The 18,179-nt window shown below is 40.1% G+C and overlaps 2 protein-coding genes across 5 annotated transcripts in view; one reads left to right on the top strand and one right to left on the bottom strand.

Moving 5' to 3' along the window:
• The window catches only part of IARS2 (isoleucyl-tRNA synthetase 2, mitochondrial), a 33,203-nt gene extending 21,086 nt beyond the window's left edge, over positions 1-12,117 (top strand). The window contains exons 15-23 of the mRNA XM_068395420.1: positions 4,678-4,786; positions 6,199-6,301; positions 7,317-7,442; positions 7,820-7,951; positions 8,594-8,700; positions 9,589-9,734; positions 9,899-10,089; positions 11,461-11,605; positions 11,738-12,117. Coding sequence (XP_068251521.1) covers positions 4,678-4,786; positions 6,199-6,301; positions 7,317-7,442; positions 7,820-7,951; positions 8,594-8,700; positions 9,589-9,734; positions 9,899-10,089; positions 11,461-11,605; positions 11,738-11,889 — 1,211 coding nt within the window. The 3' untranslated portion in view covers positions 11,890-12,117. The remainder of the gene's footprint in view (positions 1-4,677; positions 4,787-6,198; positions 6,302-7,316; positions 7,443-7,819; positions 7,952-8,593; positions 8,701-9,588; positions 9,735-9,898; positions 10,090-11,460; positions 11,606-11,737) is intronic.
• A 230-nt stretch (positions 12,118-12,347) lies between these two features.
• RAB3GAP2 (RAB3 GTPase activating non-catalytic protein subunit 2) overlaps positions 12,348-18,179 on the bottom strand; it is a 53,502-nt gene continuing 47,670 nt past the window's right edge. For all 4 annotated transcript variants that reach the window (XM_068408071.1, XM_068408087.1, XM_068408078.1 and 1 more), the window contains 6 exons: positions 18,030-18,104; positions 17,565-17,783; positions 15,749-15,838; positions 15,446-15,664; positions 14,601-14,759; positions 12,348-14,314 (listed from right to left, as the gene is read on the bottom strand). In XM_068408071.1, the coding sequence (XP_068264172.1) occupies positions 14,168-14,314; positions 14,601-14,759; positions 15,446-15,664; positions 15,749-15,838; positions 17,565-17,783; positions 18,030-18,104 (909 nt within the window). In that variant the 3' untranslated portion in view covers positions 12,348-14,167. The remainder of the gene's footprint in view (positions 14,315-14,600; positions 14,760-15,445; positions 15,665-15,748; positions 15,839-17,564; positions 17,784-18,029; positions 18,105-18,179) is intronic.

The raw sequence follows: 18,179 nt of genomic DNA, 5'->3' as shown, positions 1-18,179 counted from the left end.
ATTAGTACCAGAGGTTTTATTTCTTAGCAACGTGGTCAGGCAACAGTACCATCAGCAAACATTCATTTTCTAGAAGACCTTTACATATGTTAAAGTTCATACTCTTTAAAAATGTTTCTGGTTTGGTTTTGAAAGGTATAACAAAGTAGTGGTATTTTATATGCACAGTTACATACTTGCATTCTTCAAGGGCTTAACACCTCAGTATGCAAAAACTACCTCTAAGCTGCTGCAGGGGAAAGAAAATTGTGTTTAATAAGGAATAATAGAATCAAGACCCTTGATTCACTCTTAATTTGTGTAAGGCTCCCATATGGATTCTGTAATGTCTAATAAATGTCAGGTCTTTCACAGTACAGACTTCTTCTTTCATGGAACCGTTAAAAGTTCCTCTTCTCTATCTAGTCATCTATTTTCATGAAACTTGGCGTGTGTAAGGCATCTTCTTTTGCTGTCTGACATGACTGGAGTGGCCCCACTGGTTCAAAAGCTGGATGAAGAACTAACAAGCGGTGTGATCTCATAAGCGCCTCTGTCTTCAGAAATGACACAAAAGTTGCATTACCTTTTTTCCTATGTAATTGAGGCTCCCAGCCGCTGCCAGAAATGGAAGTACAGTCTCAGTGATTCATATGAAATTACTGTTTTAATTTACCCTTTATGAAAAATGCACTTTGCAAGAGAAGTTGTTGAATAAATAGTTTTGTTCTGTAGTTCCCAATATGCTCCAGGTTTTAAAACTTTTTGCAGAACTTCTTCCTATGTCAATAAAAATAATTGGCAAGGCTTACAAACAGGCTAACTGATGGGATTCTTTGCCAAAGTACTCTTGGGGAAAAATGGATGAAATCCACAGAGAAATCCAAAATCGCTTAGAGAACGTCACAACAGGAAGAACAACTTCCCGTGGCTTAAACTCATGAAAGCAGAGAGGCATATGGGAGCTGGCGTGCTACCTGTAAAGTGCTACCCGTTAATTTTGTAGCTGGAGATCAGTCATAGCAGCAGTTACTGCTTGCCGTCTGATGACAGCGTCGTGATGGCAGTGGTTCTTTTGCAGCACGAGTTAATTTCAGGGCAACTGGAGGATATAATAGATGGCTAAAACTGTGAGACTAATGTTTATAATTGTTCCACTCTACCATGAACTCAAGTTATTGAAAATTATAAGTCAATGATCTGTCTGTTAGTAACCAGCAGGAATAAACAGCATGACAGATTTCCCTGCCAGTTCCAGTCTCGCAAAAATAAGTCATTGTCTTCAAAGTCTGTGCAACTTGGGGAACTTGGACCTCAGTTTTCACTGGACTTGAACTAGCTGTGTCTGAGCTTATTAAATGAGATGCAGCAGTTATAAAATTCATCCCTTTAGCTGATGGCCACACAGATTCCTTTTAAAAAAATATGGCAGGTTGGGAAAGGGATGGGGAGGAGGAGGAGAGAGATTCTGCAATATGAGGTTTTTGAACAGGTTAAAGGAATTGCTCGGTGTCAGCAAGCTAAGTGCCCTAAATCATAGGTTGCATGGATGCAGTTGTATTTCTAATGCTTGCCTTGCTGCATTTCCTACCAGAGACAGGGCATAGTTCTGATGGAAATGACTTAAAGTTGCTCTTTTTTCATTGAATTACAGTTGGCTTCCTTTTTCCAGCCTAGGTGTGTCAAAGGTACCACTTCTAGCTAAATGACAAATTAACCAAACCGTTCTGCATCAGCAGTGTGGCAGGTAGGAAGGTGCGACATACACACTAAGATGAAAGATTTAGCTACTGTAGTCACAAAAACAAAATTGTGCAGTTATAACTACATTGTGTGTAAATACTAATTCCTTTGCACCATTGAGAGCAGATCCACAAGTGCAATGTGCTCTGAAAAACCCACTGCTACTGAATTTTTCTGGGGATACTGTTTGCTTCGTTAATGCTCTGTTTGCCTAACGCTCTTCTCACTGAACAGTTCATTGTTGTGCTATCTAATCCTGTTTCTTTCTTGCTGCACATGGCTCAAATATTTTTTGAAAGAACCGTTCCCATATTCTTTTATGCAAAGTTAAAATTTAAGTCTGAATGCTTCATACATGAATAAATTTATTTTCACGGTACTGCTGTGAGGTAGAAGAGTGTTAATACACTGCCACCAAAAAGGTGTGGTAAAAGCAAAATTTGGTTCAAAAGCATTTCCTAATTTTGAATGCTTAATGCTGTGGTGCATTGGACTTTTTTTTTTTTTGCTTTTGCTCTGAAGTTCAGTTTGTGTTCAGCCTTTTGATAGTGCTTATCTCAGTGGCCATCTTTGGAGTATCCATTTTAGAGAATTCTTTTCTGTCTTAAAATTCACTTCCAGGTCTTGACATTTTCCTTATGGGCAGAGTGCCATCTGCACCACATCCTTGAGTTTACTGTTTTTCAAAATATTTCATAGAAAAATGCACACTGGACTCTATTGCGACGTGATATGCCATTGGCAAAAGTCACACAGCTTTTTACCCATCGTTTTGTATCGCAATGATGGTAGTTTTCAACATCATAACTTTTTTCCCTATCTTATTGGCTAATATTTAACTGAACGAATGTGATTATTTTACAACTTACCTGTCTACGTGTTTAAACTTTTATGCTGACTGAGAGACTTGAATTTATCTTAGCTGATTCATTCCTGGAATTAAAATACAATAAGTTTAATCTAAAAGTCAAAGTCTGTAAGATCAAAGATATGGAATCTTGAAATCCAAACCAGAAGGATCATAAATTGTCATTCTTTTTAATGACCTATGTACTATACCTCAGTGTAAAATAAACAACTGAAAAGTCTCTTCTGAGTTGTTGGACATACTCTTCCAAATAAATGTGCGCACTGGTCTGATTAATTTATATGTAACCATCACAACTTTAATGAAACTGAGGTAGGGGAGCTACTTGTGCACTTAAAAGGCAGGCTTCGTATCTGCAAAACCTGTTTGTATTCTACAGAGATAAAATATTCACGTCTCTGTTAACTTTGTAAGCTACATTAGCCAGCCTGCCAGATGTACTAGTTCCTGTCAGAAAAGACCAATCCAGCTTGCTGTTTGTAATCAGTTGTTCGTTTAAATTCTTCTCTAAGTTGTAACTACTGCCATTTTTCTAAAACCACTGGCTAGTAAACTAGTTGTAAATAACAAACGTGTTGTGACAGGTTTTCCACTGTTATTTTCTTCCTTACACAAATATTCTTTTTTTTATCTTGTCCTCACAAGTATTTTTGCAGTCTGTTAATACAAAGGCTGATCTCTACTTATTCTACTTTTAAAACCCAAACTCTGTAGATTTTCTTGAAGGAATAAACAAATGTGTTAAAAACCATAACATCCACCCACACATTTTTCCTGTGCTAGCTGGAACTGTATGGCCTTGACCTTTGTAATGTTGAACTTCCCTTTATTGCAGGATGGATCTAAATATCGAAACTTCCATTAAGTTAAACAAATAAATCAAGTGTGTCAGCAGCAGAAAGAGAAGCATTGTCTCAGGGGTCCTAGGAAGAGGATAAAAGGAGCTAGTAGATAAAAACTGAGTAGAGAAGATTTTGTCTGAATATCTGGAAAATTACACCACCAACTTTTAGAATCAAAACGAAATTCCTGCTAAATATGTATAATTTTGCAGAGTTGTAGGCTTTGACTTGCATGTTCTGCTGTGCTCCACATTATTGCGTTCTCAGTCTGATGATGACCTATCTGGGATTGTTTTAGGACAAGGAGAGACTTCTTGAGTCAACAAGTCTTGTACCTTTTCGTGCAGTGACTGAATTCCACCAGTAAAGCCATTAAAACTTTGCTGCCCTCTTTCAGCCCTGTGGGGAAAGCTGGGTTTGCTCTTCTGCTTTAATGTGCAGTCAGCTAATACCCAGTCTACGGGACTTGTAGCCCATTTTTTCTCTGATGCCAACAGTACTCATTAGTTCCCGTTCTTCTTCTCTAGCATTCCTCTTTTTGTCTATTTATAAGGAATAATATTTCTGCTCAGCCTTCACCTGGATAAGCTACAAAGAAGCCAGGTTCCTCCAGAGCCCTCTTTCCCACAACAGGCTTTTTGTTTCCCATGTTGTCCTAACCCTTTCCTGAAATTTTTAATCTTCCTGGAACACCAGTGACCAGAAATGTAAATTCTGTCGCAGGTGAGCTGTGGTCACTGCCAGAGCTTCCTGGTCTCCTCTGCAAATACCAGGTGCCTTACACAGCCTAGTCAGGCACATTACATCTGTGACTCGTATCCTGAGTAATTCCCAACTGGTGAAGTTTCAGGTTGTAGCATAGGTTTTTATTAATTCCAAAGTATGTGATCTTTTCTTGGGTCCTTCCGTTTGTTTAGGAGTAATTGGAAAGTACTTTGAGAACTTCTTACGAAGTGCTCTGGGTGTTATAGCTTCTGTTTTCAGAATTTATTATTTTGTTTGGGGGAAAGCAAGCTTATTTGTTAAATTTTGGAGTTCAGTGAGTCTTGGACTTTAAAAAAAAATCCGATACTAATGAATCACTTGTATCATGTTCAAGTAACCGTACACCATTTATAAAAGTGACTTACCTACTGAGTTTAAAGAGCAGAATAAGTTTTACTAATCACTTTAAGAGATTTTAAGTGTATTAATTGTGTGACGATATAGGCTAATATTTTAAACAAAATCTTTCTGATTTTAAAGGTACAGAGCAAAGAGCAGATACATACCTTGAAGGAAAAGACCAGTTGGGAGGTTGGTTTCAATCCTCTTTATTAACCAGTGTGGCAGCAAGGAAAAAAGCACCATATAAGTAAGTGTGTGGATTGCAAACACAGTGCTAGTTCATTTATTAAATATTGGGCTTTTGATAGTGTGGACAGTAGTGTATAAACAAGAGAAATCAAGCCATTGCTAAGTTTATGTTCTTACATTTTTGGTATAAAGTTTTTCTCGGATTAGATTGTAATGGATTTATTGTTTAAGTTTTTTCCATTGTAGTTTTACTAGATGTTTTCTTTCTCAGTCATTTAGGTATATCCTATTGCACTATCAGATACAGGTCTGTTCTTTTGCCATCTCTCCCACTCCCATAATCAAAGGGATTATTATGGGATAATGTGCCCTTGTGGCCAGGAAGGCCAATGGTATCCTGGGGTGCATTAGGAAGAGTGTGGCCAACAGGTCAAGGAAGGTTATCCTGCCCCTCTACATGGCCCTGGTGAGGCTACATCTGGAGTACTGTGTGCAGTTCTGGGCCCCCCAGTTCAAGAAAGATAAGGAATTACTGGAGAGAGTCCAGCGAAGGGCTACAAAGATGATCAGAGGACTGGAGCATCTCTCTTATGAGGAGAGGCTGAGAGAGCTGGGTCTGTTCAGCCTGGAGAAGAGGACTGAGAGGGGATCTTATCAACACTTACAAATACCTTAGGGGTGGGTGTCAAGAGGAGGGGACCAGACTCTTCTCAGTGGTGCCCAGTGACAGGACAAGGGGCAATGGGCACAAGCTGAAACATGGGAAGTTCCATCTGAAAATGAGGAAAAACTTCTTTACTTTGAGGGTGACAGAGCAGTGGAACAGGCTGCCCAGAGAGGCTGTGGAGTCTCCTTCTCTGGAGATATTCAAAACCCGCCTGGACGCAACCCTGTGCAACATGCTCTAGGGGAACCTGCTTTAGCAGGGGGTTGGACTAGATGATCTCCAGAGGTCCCTTCCAACCCTTAACCATTCTGTGATTCTGTGTGGGAGGTGGAGTATGGAAATCTCCTAAGACCATTGACTTGAATGTTAGGCTGTAAGGAATTGAGAATGACTGTGTGCATTTCTTTCTTATACTGGAGCTGTGACATACTGTTTGTGCCCTGGAAGATGAAAAGCATAGGGAAGGGTGATGTGGGTCACTCTCAAGGAGACTCTGCAATTTTGGGAAATGTATTGGCTTAAAGTGTAAATAATACTTTAGTCTTTTTAATTCATCTGAAATAGGTGTGCCCTGGATATCTGCAAACAATCTGTTGCTCGCATGGTAAAATTAAATGAGGAGAATAAAGTATGCGCTTCTTGGGTGGTAGTACAGCGTATCATGGTTGGTTGAACTCGACAGGTGAAGCCTCAGGCTTACCAAAATAGAGGATTGTTTTGACTTAGGAATATCCTCATTAGAAATCTGTTCTCAACATAAGTTTTTCACTGGGATTTTGTTTGCACTAAAATCTTTTCTTCAGGACTCTGGTAGTTCATGGATTTACTCTTGGTGAGAAAGGGGAGAAGATGTCTAAATCTATTGGCAACGTGGTTGACCCTGATGTAGTTATCAATGGAGGTGAAGTAAGTCAAACTCTTGAGTTTCTTAGAATCACTAGTTACAATTTTTCACTATCTGATTCTGCAACTGTTGCATGGCATGTTTTTCTCTGAACAGCTGTCTTGTAGCAGAACTCTAAGGCTCTTCTAAAGACTTTGGCTACACTGCAATTCCATTTGGCCGGAGTAAAAACCTTGAGTAGTTTTGCTTCATCTGTAGTGCCAAAAAAAACCCCACACCTTTGCCCCGTGCAAAGAGAAAAGAAAATGCATTAATAGAAGGTGTAAGATGGTTCCTTTTTACTTGGGAACACTGTTGATGGAGTGATGGGGGACAGGATCAAAAAAAATAAAATAATTAACCTTTGCTTTGAAACTGACTGAACCCTACAAGCTGGGCCTAGCAGTAGAGCAGTCAGAGTAGCAGTTGCACCCCAGCAATCTCTCTGCTCTCAGCCTAGGCTGTTTATTGACTCTGGAAACTTACTTCATTCCATGGTCAGGGAGGTTGCACTGCAGGTGATACTCTGAACTTTTTTCCATCCCCAGTCCTGCTGTTGCTCTTTCTGAGGCTACTAAGCAGATTTTGCAACTCTAGATGAAGAATCAATCCTTACAGAGACTTGATTATCTGATTCAGTAAAACACGCAATAGTTTCTCTCCTTTCAAAAAGGAGAGAAGCCATTCTCAGAGTTGAAAACAGGGTGGAAAACAGTCTAAAGGGGAAAAAAATGTATGTAGTTTTAGATATTAACATTGCTATTTTAATGTTCAGTGTTCAAAGGATTCAAGGCTGTAAGGTGAGTTCATCTCAACTTACCTGAGTTCTAGCATTGCTTGTACACAGACCGCTGTGAGTATATATTGTAGCCCTGGCTTAACAGTGAATCTTGCTAAAAGAGGGTGAAGGCCTCCAAATACAGGGGCCTTCTGGGCACAGTTAAGGTATATGAAGCATTGACAATGTGGAATTGCGCTGCTCACCATGCTGCAGGACCCCCAGCGGTTTTACTCCTGTGCCTTTGTGTCTCTCCTTAGGATCACACCAAGGATCCTCCATATGGTGCCGACGTTCTCCGCTGGTGGGTGGCAGAATCGAATGTTTTTACTGAGGTGCTGGTTGGGCCTGTTGTACTTAATGCTGCAAGAGATGACATCAACAAGGTAAGAGCCAAATGCACTAATGCTCTTTATTCTAATGACAGCTCCTCTTTATGGTTTTGTGTTGGCTGAGTAGAATTCATTGCAAAGCTTTTTGATCTTTAAACTAAAGAAAGCTTTTCTGAACTCATTTAGGTAGGTACTACTGCTTTTTACATCTGTGTATCAAATAGTAAAGTGTACTAAAGGAAAGACTAGTTTTTGCAGTGTGCTTTTCCGTAGGTCCTTTTGGCATATGTTCTTCATGATGCTTTTGTAACTATTCAAACAATCATTTTGCAAAACAGGAAGCTGTAGTTAATTCATTATGGAATATTATAATTTTGTGTTTCATCTAAAGTGCAGACCATTAATGTTTAATTTTTCTGGTTTGTTCCTAGCTTCGGAATACACTACGCTTCATGCTGGGAAACATGGCTGGCTTCAATCCAGAAACCGATTCCATCCCTGCTTCAGAGATGTACATAGTAGATCAATACATGCTGCATTTATTGCAAGATTATGGCAGCAAGGTAGGGGTAAATTGTATTTAGATGAACATGTGTAACATTTTGCATTGGTTATACCCTCTTAAGGAAAATTCTTTAAGTGTATGAGTAAAGAGCACGTATCAAGTAGGCAATTTATGACCACAAAGTTGATGCAATGTGCACTCCCTTAAGCCTATTTCAGCTTTTGAGAGGAAGACTCTCTTCTTAACGTTCTTAACTTGGTTTTGACATCGACCCGGTTTCCCCACTCCCTCCCTGCCCAAGGCCTCAAATTGGAAGTCTTTAGAAATAGTTAGAATAGGATATAAAAAAACAAAACCAAAAACTTCTAGAGCTTTCAAAATCTGCTGTAGTCCAAAATGTAGTCATTTCTGTCACTCAGCCATTCTGCTGAATGAGAAAGTATGGGCATAATTTCTGGGGTTCCCCCTGTGCTCTCCCCTCAAATTTGAATTGAAATTATTTCTTTGTCCTAACTGTTAACTGAATTAACATTTTTTCCCCTCCAACAACCTTTTAAAGAAAAGATTCCCTCAGACTTTGTGTCACTCATTACAGTTTCTGTAAGTTCAGGTTCATCAGGGGTTGTCATTGTATGCCGTGTGATGAAAATTGATACCTCTGTGATGAAAATTCTTAACCTCTCTCTGCTCCCTCTCCCAGGTTACAGAAGCATACAAAGAATACGATTATAGCAAAGTTGTTCGATTGTTGCAAGCATTCTGTTCCAGAAACTTGTCTAACTTTTATTTCAGCATAATCAAAGACAGGTAAGTTCATTACTGCTGCCTTTAAAAGGGAAAAAACAAGTTAGTCAGTTTGAGATGGAGGTGATAATATTCCAAGCGCAAGTTGAGTGAATACAGATATCTCGGACGATATTTCACAGTTACAGGTTGTGCTTTTGTGCACTAAAGCTCACAGGTGAGAGCTTAGCTGCTTTGAGCAGACTATTTTTGTCATCAGTGAGCTTCTATATTCTGTCCACCAGGGGTACAGTATCATTTTGAACAGTAATCAAGCGTACGCATTTAAAACTAAGTGAAGTTTTAAAGAGAGATTCTTGGATCTGTATTTCTACCTGGAAGTGCGTGCCCCTGAATTTGGGAAGGTGGGGGGAGGGGCTTTTAGCACTTACCTGGGCAACACCTAATGTCTTTTAGTGATCTAAAAAACAGGTAAAGAATCCTAAGGATGTGACTGATACCTTTGTAAACTTTGAAAGGGCTGTTTCATGGGGGAAGGAGGCAGGGGGTTATACTGATCTTTAGTTTCTGGAATGGGGGGAAAATAATGGGGGGAAAAAGGGAAAAAAGCCCTAATGCTGCATTTTATAGATGAAGAACCAGAACAAAGGGCTAACAGAGCTGCAGGCTCACCTCCCTGAGGAAAGATTCTCTGCTATACAAATGAAGCAAATTAACATGACATGTACAAAATCTCCCTTCCTATGACAAAACGTGGCTGCATATGCAAATAGTCCTGTACCTATACCACTGTGCTTGCCTAGGAAGGGCAATTAAGAAAAGCTTTCCTTAGAAAGGCAAGCTAGGTTAGACTTCTGTACTTTCAGTTGCAGTCCTGAAATGTATAGCTCTTGAGCAAGAACAGTAACACGAGCATACGAATACTTCCCAGCTTTCATCTCTGTCTTGCAGGCTCTACTGTGAAGAAGAAAAAGATCCTAAGCGTCGCTCGTGTCAAACTGTGCTAGCAGAGGCTTTAGACATAGTAGTCCGATCCTTTGCACCAATTCTTCCTCACTTGGCAGAGGAGGTTTTCCAGCACCTCCCTTATAAGAAAGGTAAAGCACGTATAATTTCTAAGGACTCCTTTTAGTGCACTGTTTAACTGCACAGTTAAAGGGAATGCAAATACAGAGATGTGCCATTCTTTTGCATTCATTTAATAAAGACTTGAATGGAAAGATAGTAAATTAAAAATTCCTTTGTTTGCTTTGCTTTCAAGACTCGGAGGGTGTGTTTCGTACTGGCTGGATTAATGCAAGCTCAGCGTGGAAGAAGCCTGGCATTGAGGAAGCAATAGAAGGTGCATGTGCAATGAGAGACTCTTTCCTTGGGTCCATCTCTGGGAAGAATGCTTTGGAATATGAAGTTGTCATTGTAATTGAGCCTGGATTGCTGTTTGAATTAATGGAGGTAAAAGATGTGCCTAAGAATAGTGTTGTCTGTGCAAAAAATACTAATTTCTGTAAACTTTCTTCTGCTTTGTACTTGCCAGAAAATCACAGAACAGTTGAGGTTGGAAGGGACTGCTGGAGACTGTGTTGCCCAAGCCCCTTGCTCAGGCTAGCTCAGCTAGAGGTTCCCTAGGATTGTGTCCAGTTGGGTTTTTGAGTACTTCTGGGGAACCTGTGCCAGTGTTTGTCCACCCTCACAGTAAAAAAAGTGGTTCTGTGTTTTCTTGGTTTCCTCTTTTAATTTCTGTCTCTTGCCTCTTGTCCTGTCACTGGGCACCACTGCCTGGCTCTGTCTTTTACACAATCTCATGAGGTATTTATATACATTAACAAGATCCCCCTGAGCCTTCTCTTCTATGGGCTGAGCAGTCCCAACTGCTTCTCTTCATGCAAGAGATGCTACAGTCCATCATCTTTATGGCCCTTTGCTGGACTCATACTGTAAGTTCACATCTATCTTTTACTGGGGAGCTCAGAACTGGACCCAGCACTGCAGATGTGTCTCACCAGGGCTGAGCAGCGAGGAAGGATCTCCTTCAGCAAGCTGGCAGCACTCTTCCTAATGCAGCACCCTAATGCAGGGGGCTGCTGGCCGTCTCTGTTGTGAGAGCATATTGCTGGCTCATGGCCAGCTGCTTGTCCACCAGGACCCCTTCTCTGCTGAGCTGCTTTCCAGCCACTTGGCCCTCAGTCTGTACTGGTGCCTGGGGTTGAAGTCCCTCTGAATGACAGTGCAGCCATCATCTGGTGTATCAGCTACTCCTTCAAGCACTATATCATCAGTGAACTTGCTAAGGGTATGCTCTGCCCCATCATCCAGGTGATTAAGATGTTAAACAGTACTGGAGCCCATACTGACCCCTGAGCTACACTACTAGTGACTGGCCTCGAGCTCTGGACTCCTTGAAAATGCCTGTTCTAGTGCTACTGACAGTGCTCATCCAAAGTAATCTGCTTTCTTGATGTGAGGGTCAAAGTTGGACACTGCAGTTCAAGTCTGTGGCTGGCAGGAGTAAGTAAATTAGACTCTTAGTTCAAGTCATCCACTCTGATTAGGAACCACTGTCTTGGTATTTGTTTTAAAGAATGGAGCATCTTAGAGCTTGCAGTGGTAAACCTCAGTTTTGATGCTGGATTTAAACATAATTATATATATGCATATATTTAGGTACACGTGTGTAAACAAACTTGTGCTCTCTTCCTGACAAGGCTATGACAGCTGTTGCAATCACATACACAGCAATTCTACTTTTGCTTTAACATTTTGTAGGAGGAGGATGCTGAGGAACAAAAACAAGTTGCAAGTCTGAAAATTAACTCTCTTCCCTAGGCACTGCAGGCTGAAGAAACTTCTAGTGTTTCCCAGCTGAATGAGATAATGATGGCTTCCCAGACAACCCTGCTGAGTGAGCTACCTAAAGAAACACCTGCAGATGCAAACATAGTCCGAGGGACCTTTCTGATTAACTTGGAAGGTAAGAGAACTACTCCAGCCAGGCTGCAGTACGGAGCAGCTGGTTCTTTTTGCACAAACTACTTTATTGTTTGCTTCATATGCAGAGTTAAGTACACCTCTGCCATCTCAGTGACAATGCTTTCTTTAACAGGTGGTTATATCCGTGAAGAATCTTCATATAAAGTTATAGCCCTACCCACTGCCAAAGCAAAATGCCCTCGCTGCAGGAGATACACTTCCGATTCCCCAAGCACTCCCTGTCCACGGTGCCTGAAAGTCATGGCTGGAAAAGGGAGCACGTGAAGATGAAATGCCTGTGCACAAGCTGCTCCAGAGTCATGAGCGCTGAGGAATATTAAGGTATACAAAAGCAGTGGCTAACCCGAGGGCCTGTGCACCGAAGCCTGTAGAACCAGATGCTTAAGCCCCAGCTTGAGCAGCAATATCATGTGTTTTGGGGGAACCTTATGTATATATACCTAACTTGTGTATATCACTTTTCAGCTTAATAAAAAGGGTGGTTCAAAATAACTGACTGATTTACTTGTTTTTAGCAATCTGTGTTCTTTTGAAGTTCACTTCCATTCAAGTGAAACTCCACAGTAAAACAGCTGTTGTTTAATTTTCATACTGTCAGCAGGTAGTTCTGCAGAACCCCAGAGAACCAGTCCTCTACACTAGGGTGCCTACTCCTCTTGTAAAACAGAACAAAAGAAGAAAAGGTGGTGACCACCATTCCCTGAAAGAAGGAAAAGACACAATGAAACTTCAAATTTTATTTAATCAATTTACACAAATCCACAGCAAATTAGACACAAAATAGCACTATATACAGTGTTACTTACAATACATTACAGATTTGATTGGTGTAGTGTGTCAGAGCTGACATGATCATCGGTGACAGTAAAATCCTTTACACAGCTGTACCAGGATACAGGAATGTAATGCAACTAAGAAACATTTTTGGTTTTCCTCAGGTTCCATGATGACCAAATCTCTTAGCATACTCATTGCTGCAGAAGTTTGAAGTGCTGTCAGGCAAGGTGGTAAAGTCACCTGTACAGCTTTGCCCCCTTCCATTTTTCCCCTACCGCTGTTTTAACCTCAGTTATGGAAGTCAGTATAGAAGTAACTAAAACATAGACCAGGGCTGGCCACTTCTTCTTACTAGAATTCTTACTATTCTTTACTCTGTCTGATCTTATGTCACTGTGGGAAGTCAAACATTTAGTATCAAAACTTTTCAAGAAGCCTTCATCAGCTACATTAAAGTGCAGTGATTAGGAAGGGGGGATGCTGAACAGGTGCAGGAGGCCACGCAGAACAAGCCACCTACATAACCCTTTTTTTAGGGGGAGTCTCACCCTTAGATGACAGCAGCACATACTTCAGAAACATAAGACCAAATTCTGTCTCCACAAGGCAGAATACTATGAATGTTTCTTACATGTAATGTAAGAGGAGCAGGTTACAAGATGGAGCGAGTAATTTCAGCTGACTTCAAGACAAAAACAGTTTACACCAATTTAATTTTTCTCTCCTGGCTTCCTTTAGGTAGAAAGTAAACAGTACTAACTGATGCAAGATAATCATGTTTAATACCACTCCAATAGTGAAGATACTCACTATATGATTCCCTGTAAATACTGTACTGCAAATAAAAGTGGATTTTTTAAGGCTAAGGTACTCAGTACTATCGATCTTCAGTGAAGTTGGGTCAACTATTTAAGCAGTTTTTGACTACAAGTTAACATGTGCAGAGATTTATAGCATACTACATCTTCTACAGTGATAAGATGGGGGAACAATCTTACAATAAGACATTCCTTGACCTACTTAAACTCAGCAGAGCTTAATAATAAAGGAGGGGGATGTAAATCCAGTTTTAGCTGAAGCCCAGCACCCTAGAGGCAATACTGGGAGATCTGGACTAAAAGATGAGTCCATATTTGTGTCTGGAGAATTAGATTCTCCTTCCCAAACTGTTTCTAACATGGGCTGTTCTCCCTTTGCATAAGGCCCCAGCACGTTTCATCCTATGTCTAGTGCAGTCGTCATTGTCACGTATAATGCAGTTACAAGGCATGAACCCAACACCAGCTCTAGCTTCTGAAAAAGCAGTATTGGCTTTGCACGGTAACTTCAGGGACCGAAGCTTTTCTCGGGTGTCATTCTACAGCTTGTTTTGAAAACAAATCAAACATGGAACATTGAAACTGCAGCAGTTACTGCCAGCATGAAATACAGAATTTCACAAGATGTGATTTTGTAAATAGACTAAAACTGCTGTCAAATGTGCCCAATTTAGACTACCGCAAAAAGCGCTCAAGTCAGAAATAAATAACAAAGCATTTCAGGTACTGACAAGTGTACTAGAAACTAAACATCTTGTACTAGTAGTGCAGAATTTAAAATATACTCCCAATTTAAAATTACCTTCTGAAATTCTGGGATGGGGAGCATTGTTCTTGTCATTGTTTTAACAAGAGCCACACGGAAGTTTCTTTCGGTGACGTTCACGCTCATTGTGTAAAGTCATGCATTATAGCACTGTATAGCAGAACTGTGTTAACCCAGACCGTCACGATGAGACGGCTTCCACAGCCTCTATCAGGTTCAAGGCAAGGCTGTACTGCCCATGATTCTCCGGTAAGTGCTCTATGACTTTGTTAATTAGTTTAGCTGTTGTTGCAATTGGCACTTCGACACTTTGAAGTTCCTGGGGGTCCTATATGAAAGAATAAACACAGCATTAGAGTAATTTTACAGATGATCATCTGCATATACGCCCTGAACTTGTATAAAACAGATTACTAAGGTTTATTAACTCAATTAAGCTGATGCTTTGACCCATGAAACTGCTTTACCCTTCACGAAACAGAACTAGCATCAGGAAAAACGAGAACAAATTCTTGTTTCCATTAGTAAGAAAGGGCCATTCAGATGTAATCTCTGTCTTGGTGAACAGAAGCTTCTGAAAACCAGCCTGTTTTCCTAAATCGAGCTTAACTTACCATAGCTTTGAGCCAAGTACATAGTGTGGGGGGAAGCCTAGTGAGGAGTTCCATACCCTCCTTTGTCTGCGTATGAAGTAAAGCAAAGGCCAGCCTCTGTCCAGCCAGTATGAGCAGCTGTGATGCAAGCACTTCTTTGTCAGTCACCTGAAGAAAGGCCTGAAAACAGAAAAACAAAAGGAACTAGAAACCATTTCAGTGTGACTCAGCTCACCTATCTGGAGGCTTGAAAAGCTGTATCAAAAGCAACTTCTCGATACTAAAAAGACAAATAGTTTTGAGACTGTTTCTTTTGCGATCTGTAATAAAGCATGTTATTAAAAGCTTCAGAACAACAGAAGAGTGAACAAAGGCAGAGAATTACTCTGTGCTTTACACAGTGATTAGCATGAGCACAAGATCTGTTTTACAGTTCAGCAACATATTCCTAACTTCCACATGATCTCGTTTGCTTTTCCCCTCAAGAAAGGGAAGGATTTTCTTGTCCAAGGACTGGTTAACTTTTCCTAAGAGAAGAGATTACAGGCAAAAAAGCAGATTCCTGAAACTACCAAATACAGTAAAATAAAGAAGGCGGTACTGGTTTAGACCAGTAGTGTAACTCCCCATCATGTTTCCACTAGTTGCCATACACAGATTCTTGTTGGGAAGTAGGAAAAATGAGGGTAATTATTGGTCTTGAAAAAGTACTTTTCCAGCCTCTGACTTTTTCAGCCTGGGGATTTTTTGAGCCTGGTAATACTTGTCTAACGCTTCCAGGCATCTGAAGTAAGTGAAAAAGTAGTTTTAGCAGAATATCTGACATAATGCTGTATTGATTTAAAATCTTTAAAAGCTGTTATTACCTCCTCACCAAGATGATCCATCCCATAACTATACAGCTCACAGACGTAATGCCTGTTGACCACATCCTTGGAAATTTGAAGATACTGAGCCAGGTCTGCAGCCAAAGCTGGCCAATTCTTCCCCTTTTCAAAAGGAAACAACTCCTCTTCTGAGATTTCTTTGGCCTTTTGTGGTGAACATAGTGTTTGAACCGCTGCACTCACAACTTTGGCCAAGAACTTGGAAGCAAAAATTGCAGGTTACTTCAGTATTATTTGAAATTTTGGAAGCTTAAGAACTTTCAGTACAAAACTTATACCTACCTGTTGTCGCATGGATAACACATTTGGATCCATATCCCCACTAGGCAGCAGCTGAATTGAAGTAAGGTCTTTGAAAAATGCATTTTTGCCCTAAAATTGAGAACCAAAGACCAGCCTCAGAGATACAGGGGAATACAAGTAATCCATTTTGACCCAATACTAAGAAGCCTACTTATTTTTTACATTTAATTTGTACTGCATCTTCTATTTATCCTTGAAGACAAAAATTATTATTGTAAGTTAAAGCCACAGAACAAAACAAACTTTTGTTCATGCAATCATAACATGTCAAGGATTTGCTTTCAAACTTAAACTACCTGCCTACTAAATTAGGTAGCCGATACACTACCGGTGGTGCTGAAGTTTGGATATATTTCCTGGTCCCTGGCTCTAGACCAACATACCAAGCATAGTATGTAGGAAGAAATGCAAACTAGCTGATACAAAAATATATTTTATCTATTACCTATTGATATAGTTGACACTGCTAAATTTTAAGGTCTCTTGAACCACAGATTAATCAAATTCTGGGTAAACCCCCGAATGATGGCACAGGGTAGCCCTTGTTTCAGCCCACCATGCTCCAGCTGTCACATACCCAATGCCAAGCATCTCTGGCAGTCCTGCTCCGTACTAATGTAGGGAGTATGGAAACTGGTACCAAAAAGATGCCTATGTTAAAAGACAGTGATGGATGTGTAGGTCTAGATAGTGACTTGCCTTGTCAGAAATAAGGTAATAAATGGTCTTCAAAACTTTTAACCACTTTTTCAGTCAGCAGCCAAGATTCCCTAAAGACCTGTTAGAAATTCTCTCATAAAGCTCACAGAACAAAGGGAAATCTTGAGTGAGTAAAGGCAAAAGGTAATGGCTGAGAATAACAGTTGTATGTAAAAGAAGGGAGGCACAGGAACGGGATCTAATTTTACTTGAGACGTAATATGCATTCTTAAATGACAAAAGGTAGTATAATGCTTTCTGCTAACAGATAAGCAAAACAAAAGGGGCATAAAAACAATGGAATTTGATCTATGGTAAAATCCTAAAACCAGACCCAACTGCTTCATCAGAGCTTGCACACAGACAAGAACCTATGGCAACAGGAGAGAATATTCTGCATTTATAAAATTCCAGTAAATCATTAAGAAGAAATCTGCACAGTATTATAGGACAAAATCATTTTCTCCCCAGCAGGAATTAAATGACAGTCTACATCAGTACTTTGTGTTTAAATTTTTTTAGAATGGTAGTGTGGTAAAGCTAGGAGGAAGAAAGCTCAATTTGTGGTACCTGCTTTGTATCAGGGTCAAGCTCTGGTTGGAAATATACTGCATTTTAAATACAGTGACCTCCCTCCCACCCAAGTGGTTTATATGCATTAAATGACAAGCTGTTTATTCTCTTGGAGATGCTCAGAATTCTGGAATAATCATCAGCAACAATGGATACAACAGTGTCACTAAAATAATGTTTCTGACCTTAAATATTTATGTTTTCTCTCATCTGGCGCTTCTCAAAGCAACTAGAAAAACCTGTCATCCAGTGTTCTTACCATGCATTATTTTTGGGACAGCTATTTATTAAGGAGCTGATTTTCACGCATCTGAGGTCACTACAAATCTTTTATTCATACGGAAAAGCACCAAGTTTGGGTGTCAGCCTGAATTCTGGTGACAACTTCATTAATGCACCACAGTGGACTAAATCTCTTTCATAAAATTATGCATGAACTGTTTAAAGAGTGAAAGCTAGCATATACAATAGACAGCAAGAGGAAGGATAGCAATATTAAGATGTATGCTTTCAAAAGACATACCTTGCTATCAAACAGTGAAAGAGGCTTCACACTCTTCAGAGAAAACCTCATGATGGCGTACAAGATAGTACATAACACAAACTGGTGTTCAACAAGTGGGTAGTGAATGCGTTTCTGCTCAAGGGCTAGTTCCACTATTGACACTGGTCCTTCCACCGACACCCAAGCATCTTCCGAATCTAAGACAGGAGCCTGCATTTCATCGCTGCTAACGTCAGCCTGCCAGAGCAACACAAAAAAGTAGTCACACACAAAACGTCATCTATATTGGCCTTCTATGCAAAAGACACAGCTTTAACCACAAGTTCTCTGCAGTGAAATTAAAAAAAAAATTTCCTATTGTCTAGAAGTTCATTAATATTTGTCTGAACTGAACAGTACAGAAATTAGTATAACCCTAATTCTTTAAAATTAAATTTAAGTCAATTCATTCCTTACTTTCCTGTGGGAAAAACAAAAATTTACCTCTAGCAATGTTTGCAGAAGATCTGAACAGCAGCCAAGAAAAGCTGTCATTGCTGTGTCACCCATTCCTACGTCCTGTTAACAAACAGTATGATTTAAATTCAGCTGGAATTGAATCAGGCTTTTATTACCTCAGTATGTTTGAGAAGA

This window comes from Nyctibius grandis, chromosome 1 (genome assembly GCF_013368605.1).
Source record: "Nyctibius grandis isolate bNycGra1 chromosome 1, bNycGra1.pri, whole genome shotgun sequence".
In the NCBI taxonomy this organism is placed as follows: Eukaryota; Metazoa; Chordata; class Aves; order Nyctibiiformes; family Nyctibiidae; genus Nyctibius; species Nyctibius grandis.
The sequence above is the reverse complement of the archived record's forward strand: the minus strand, read 5'-3'. Positions and strand labels throughout refer to the sequence as shown.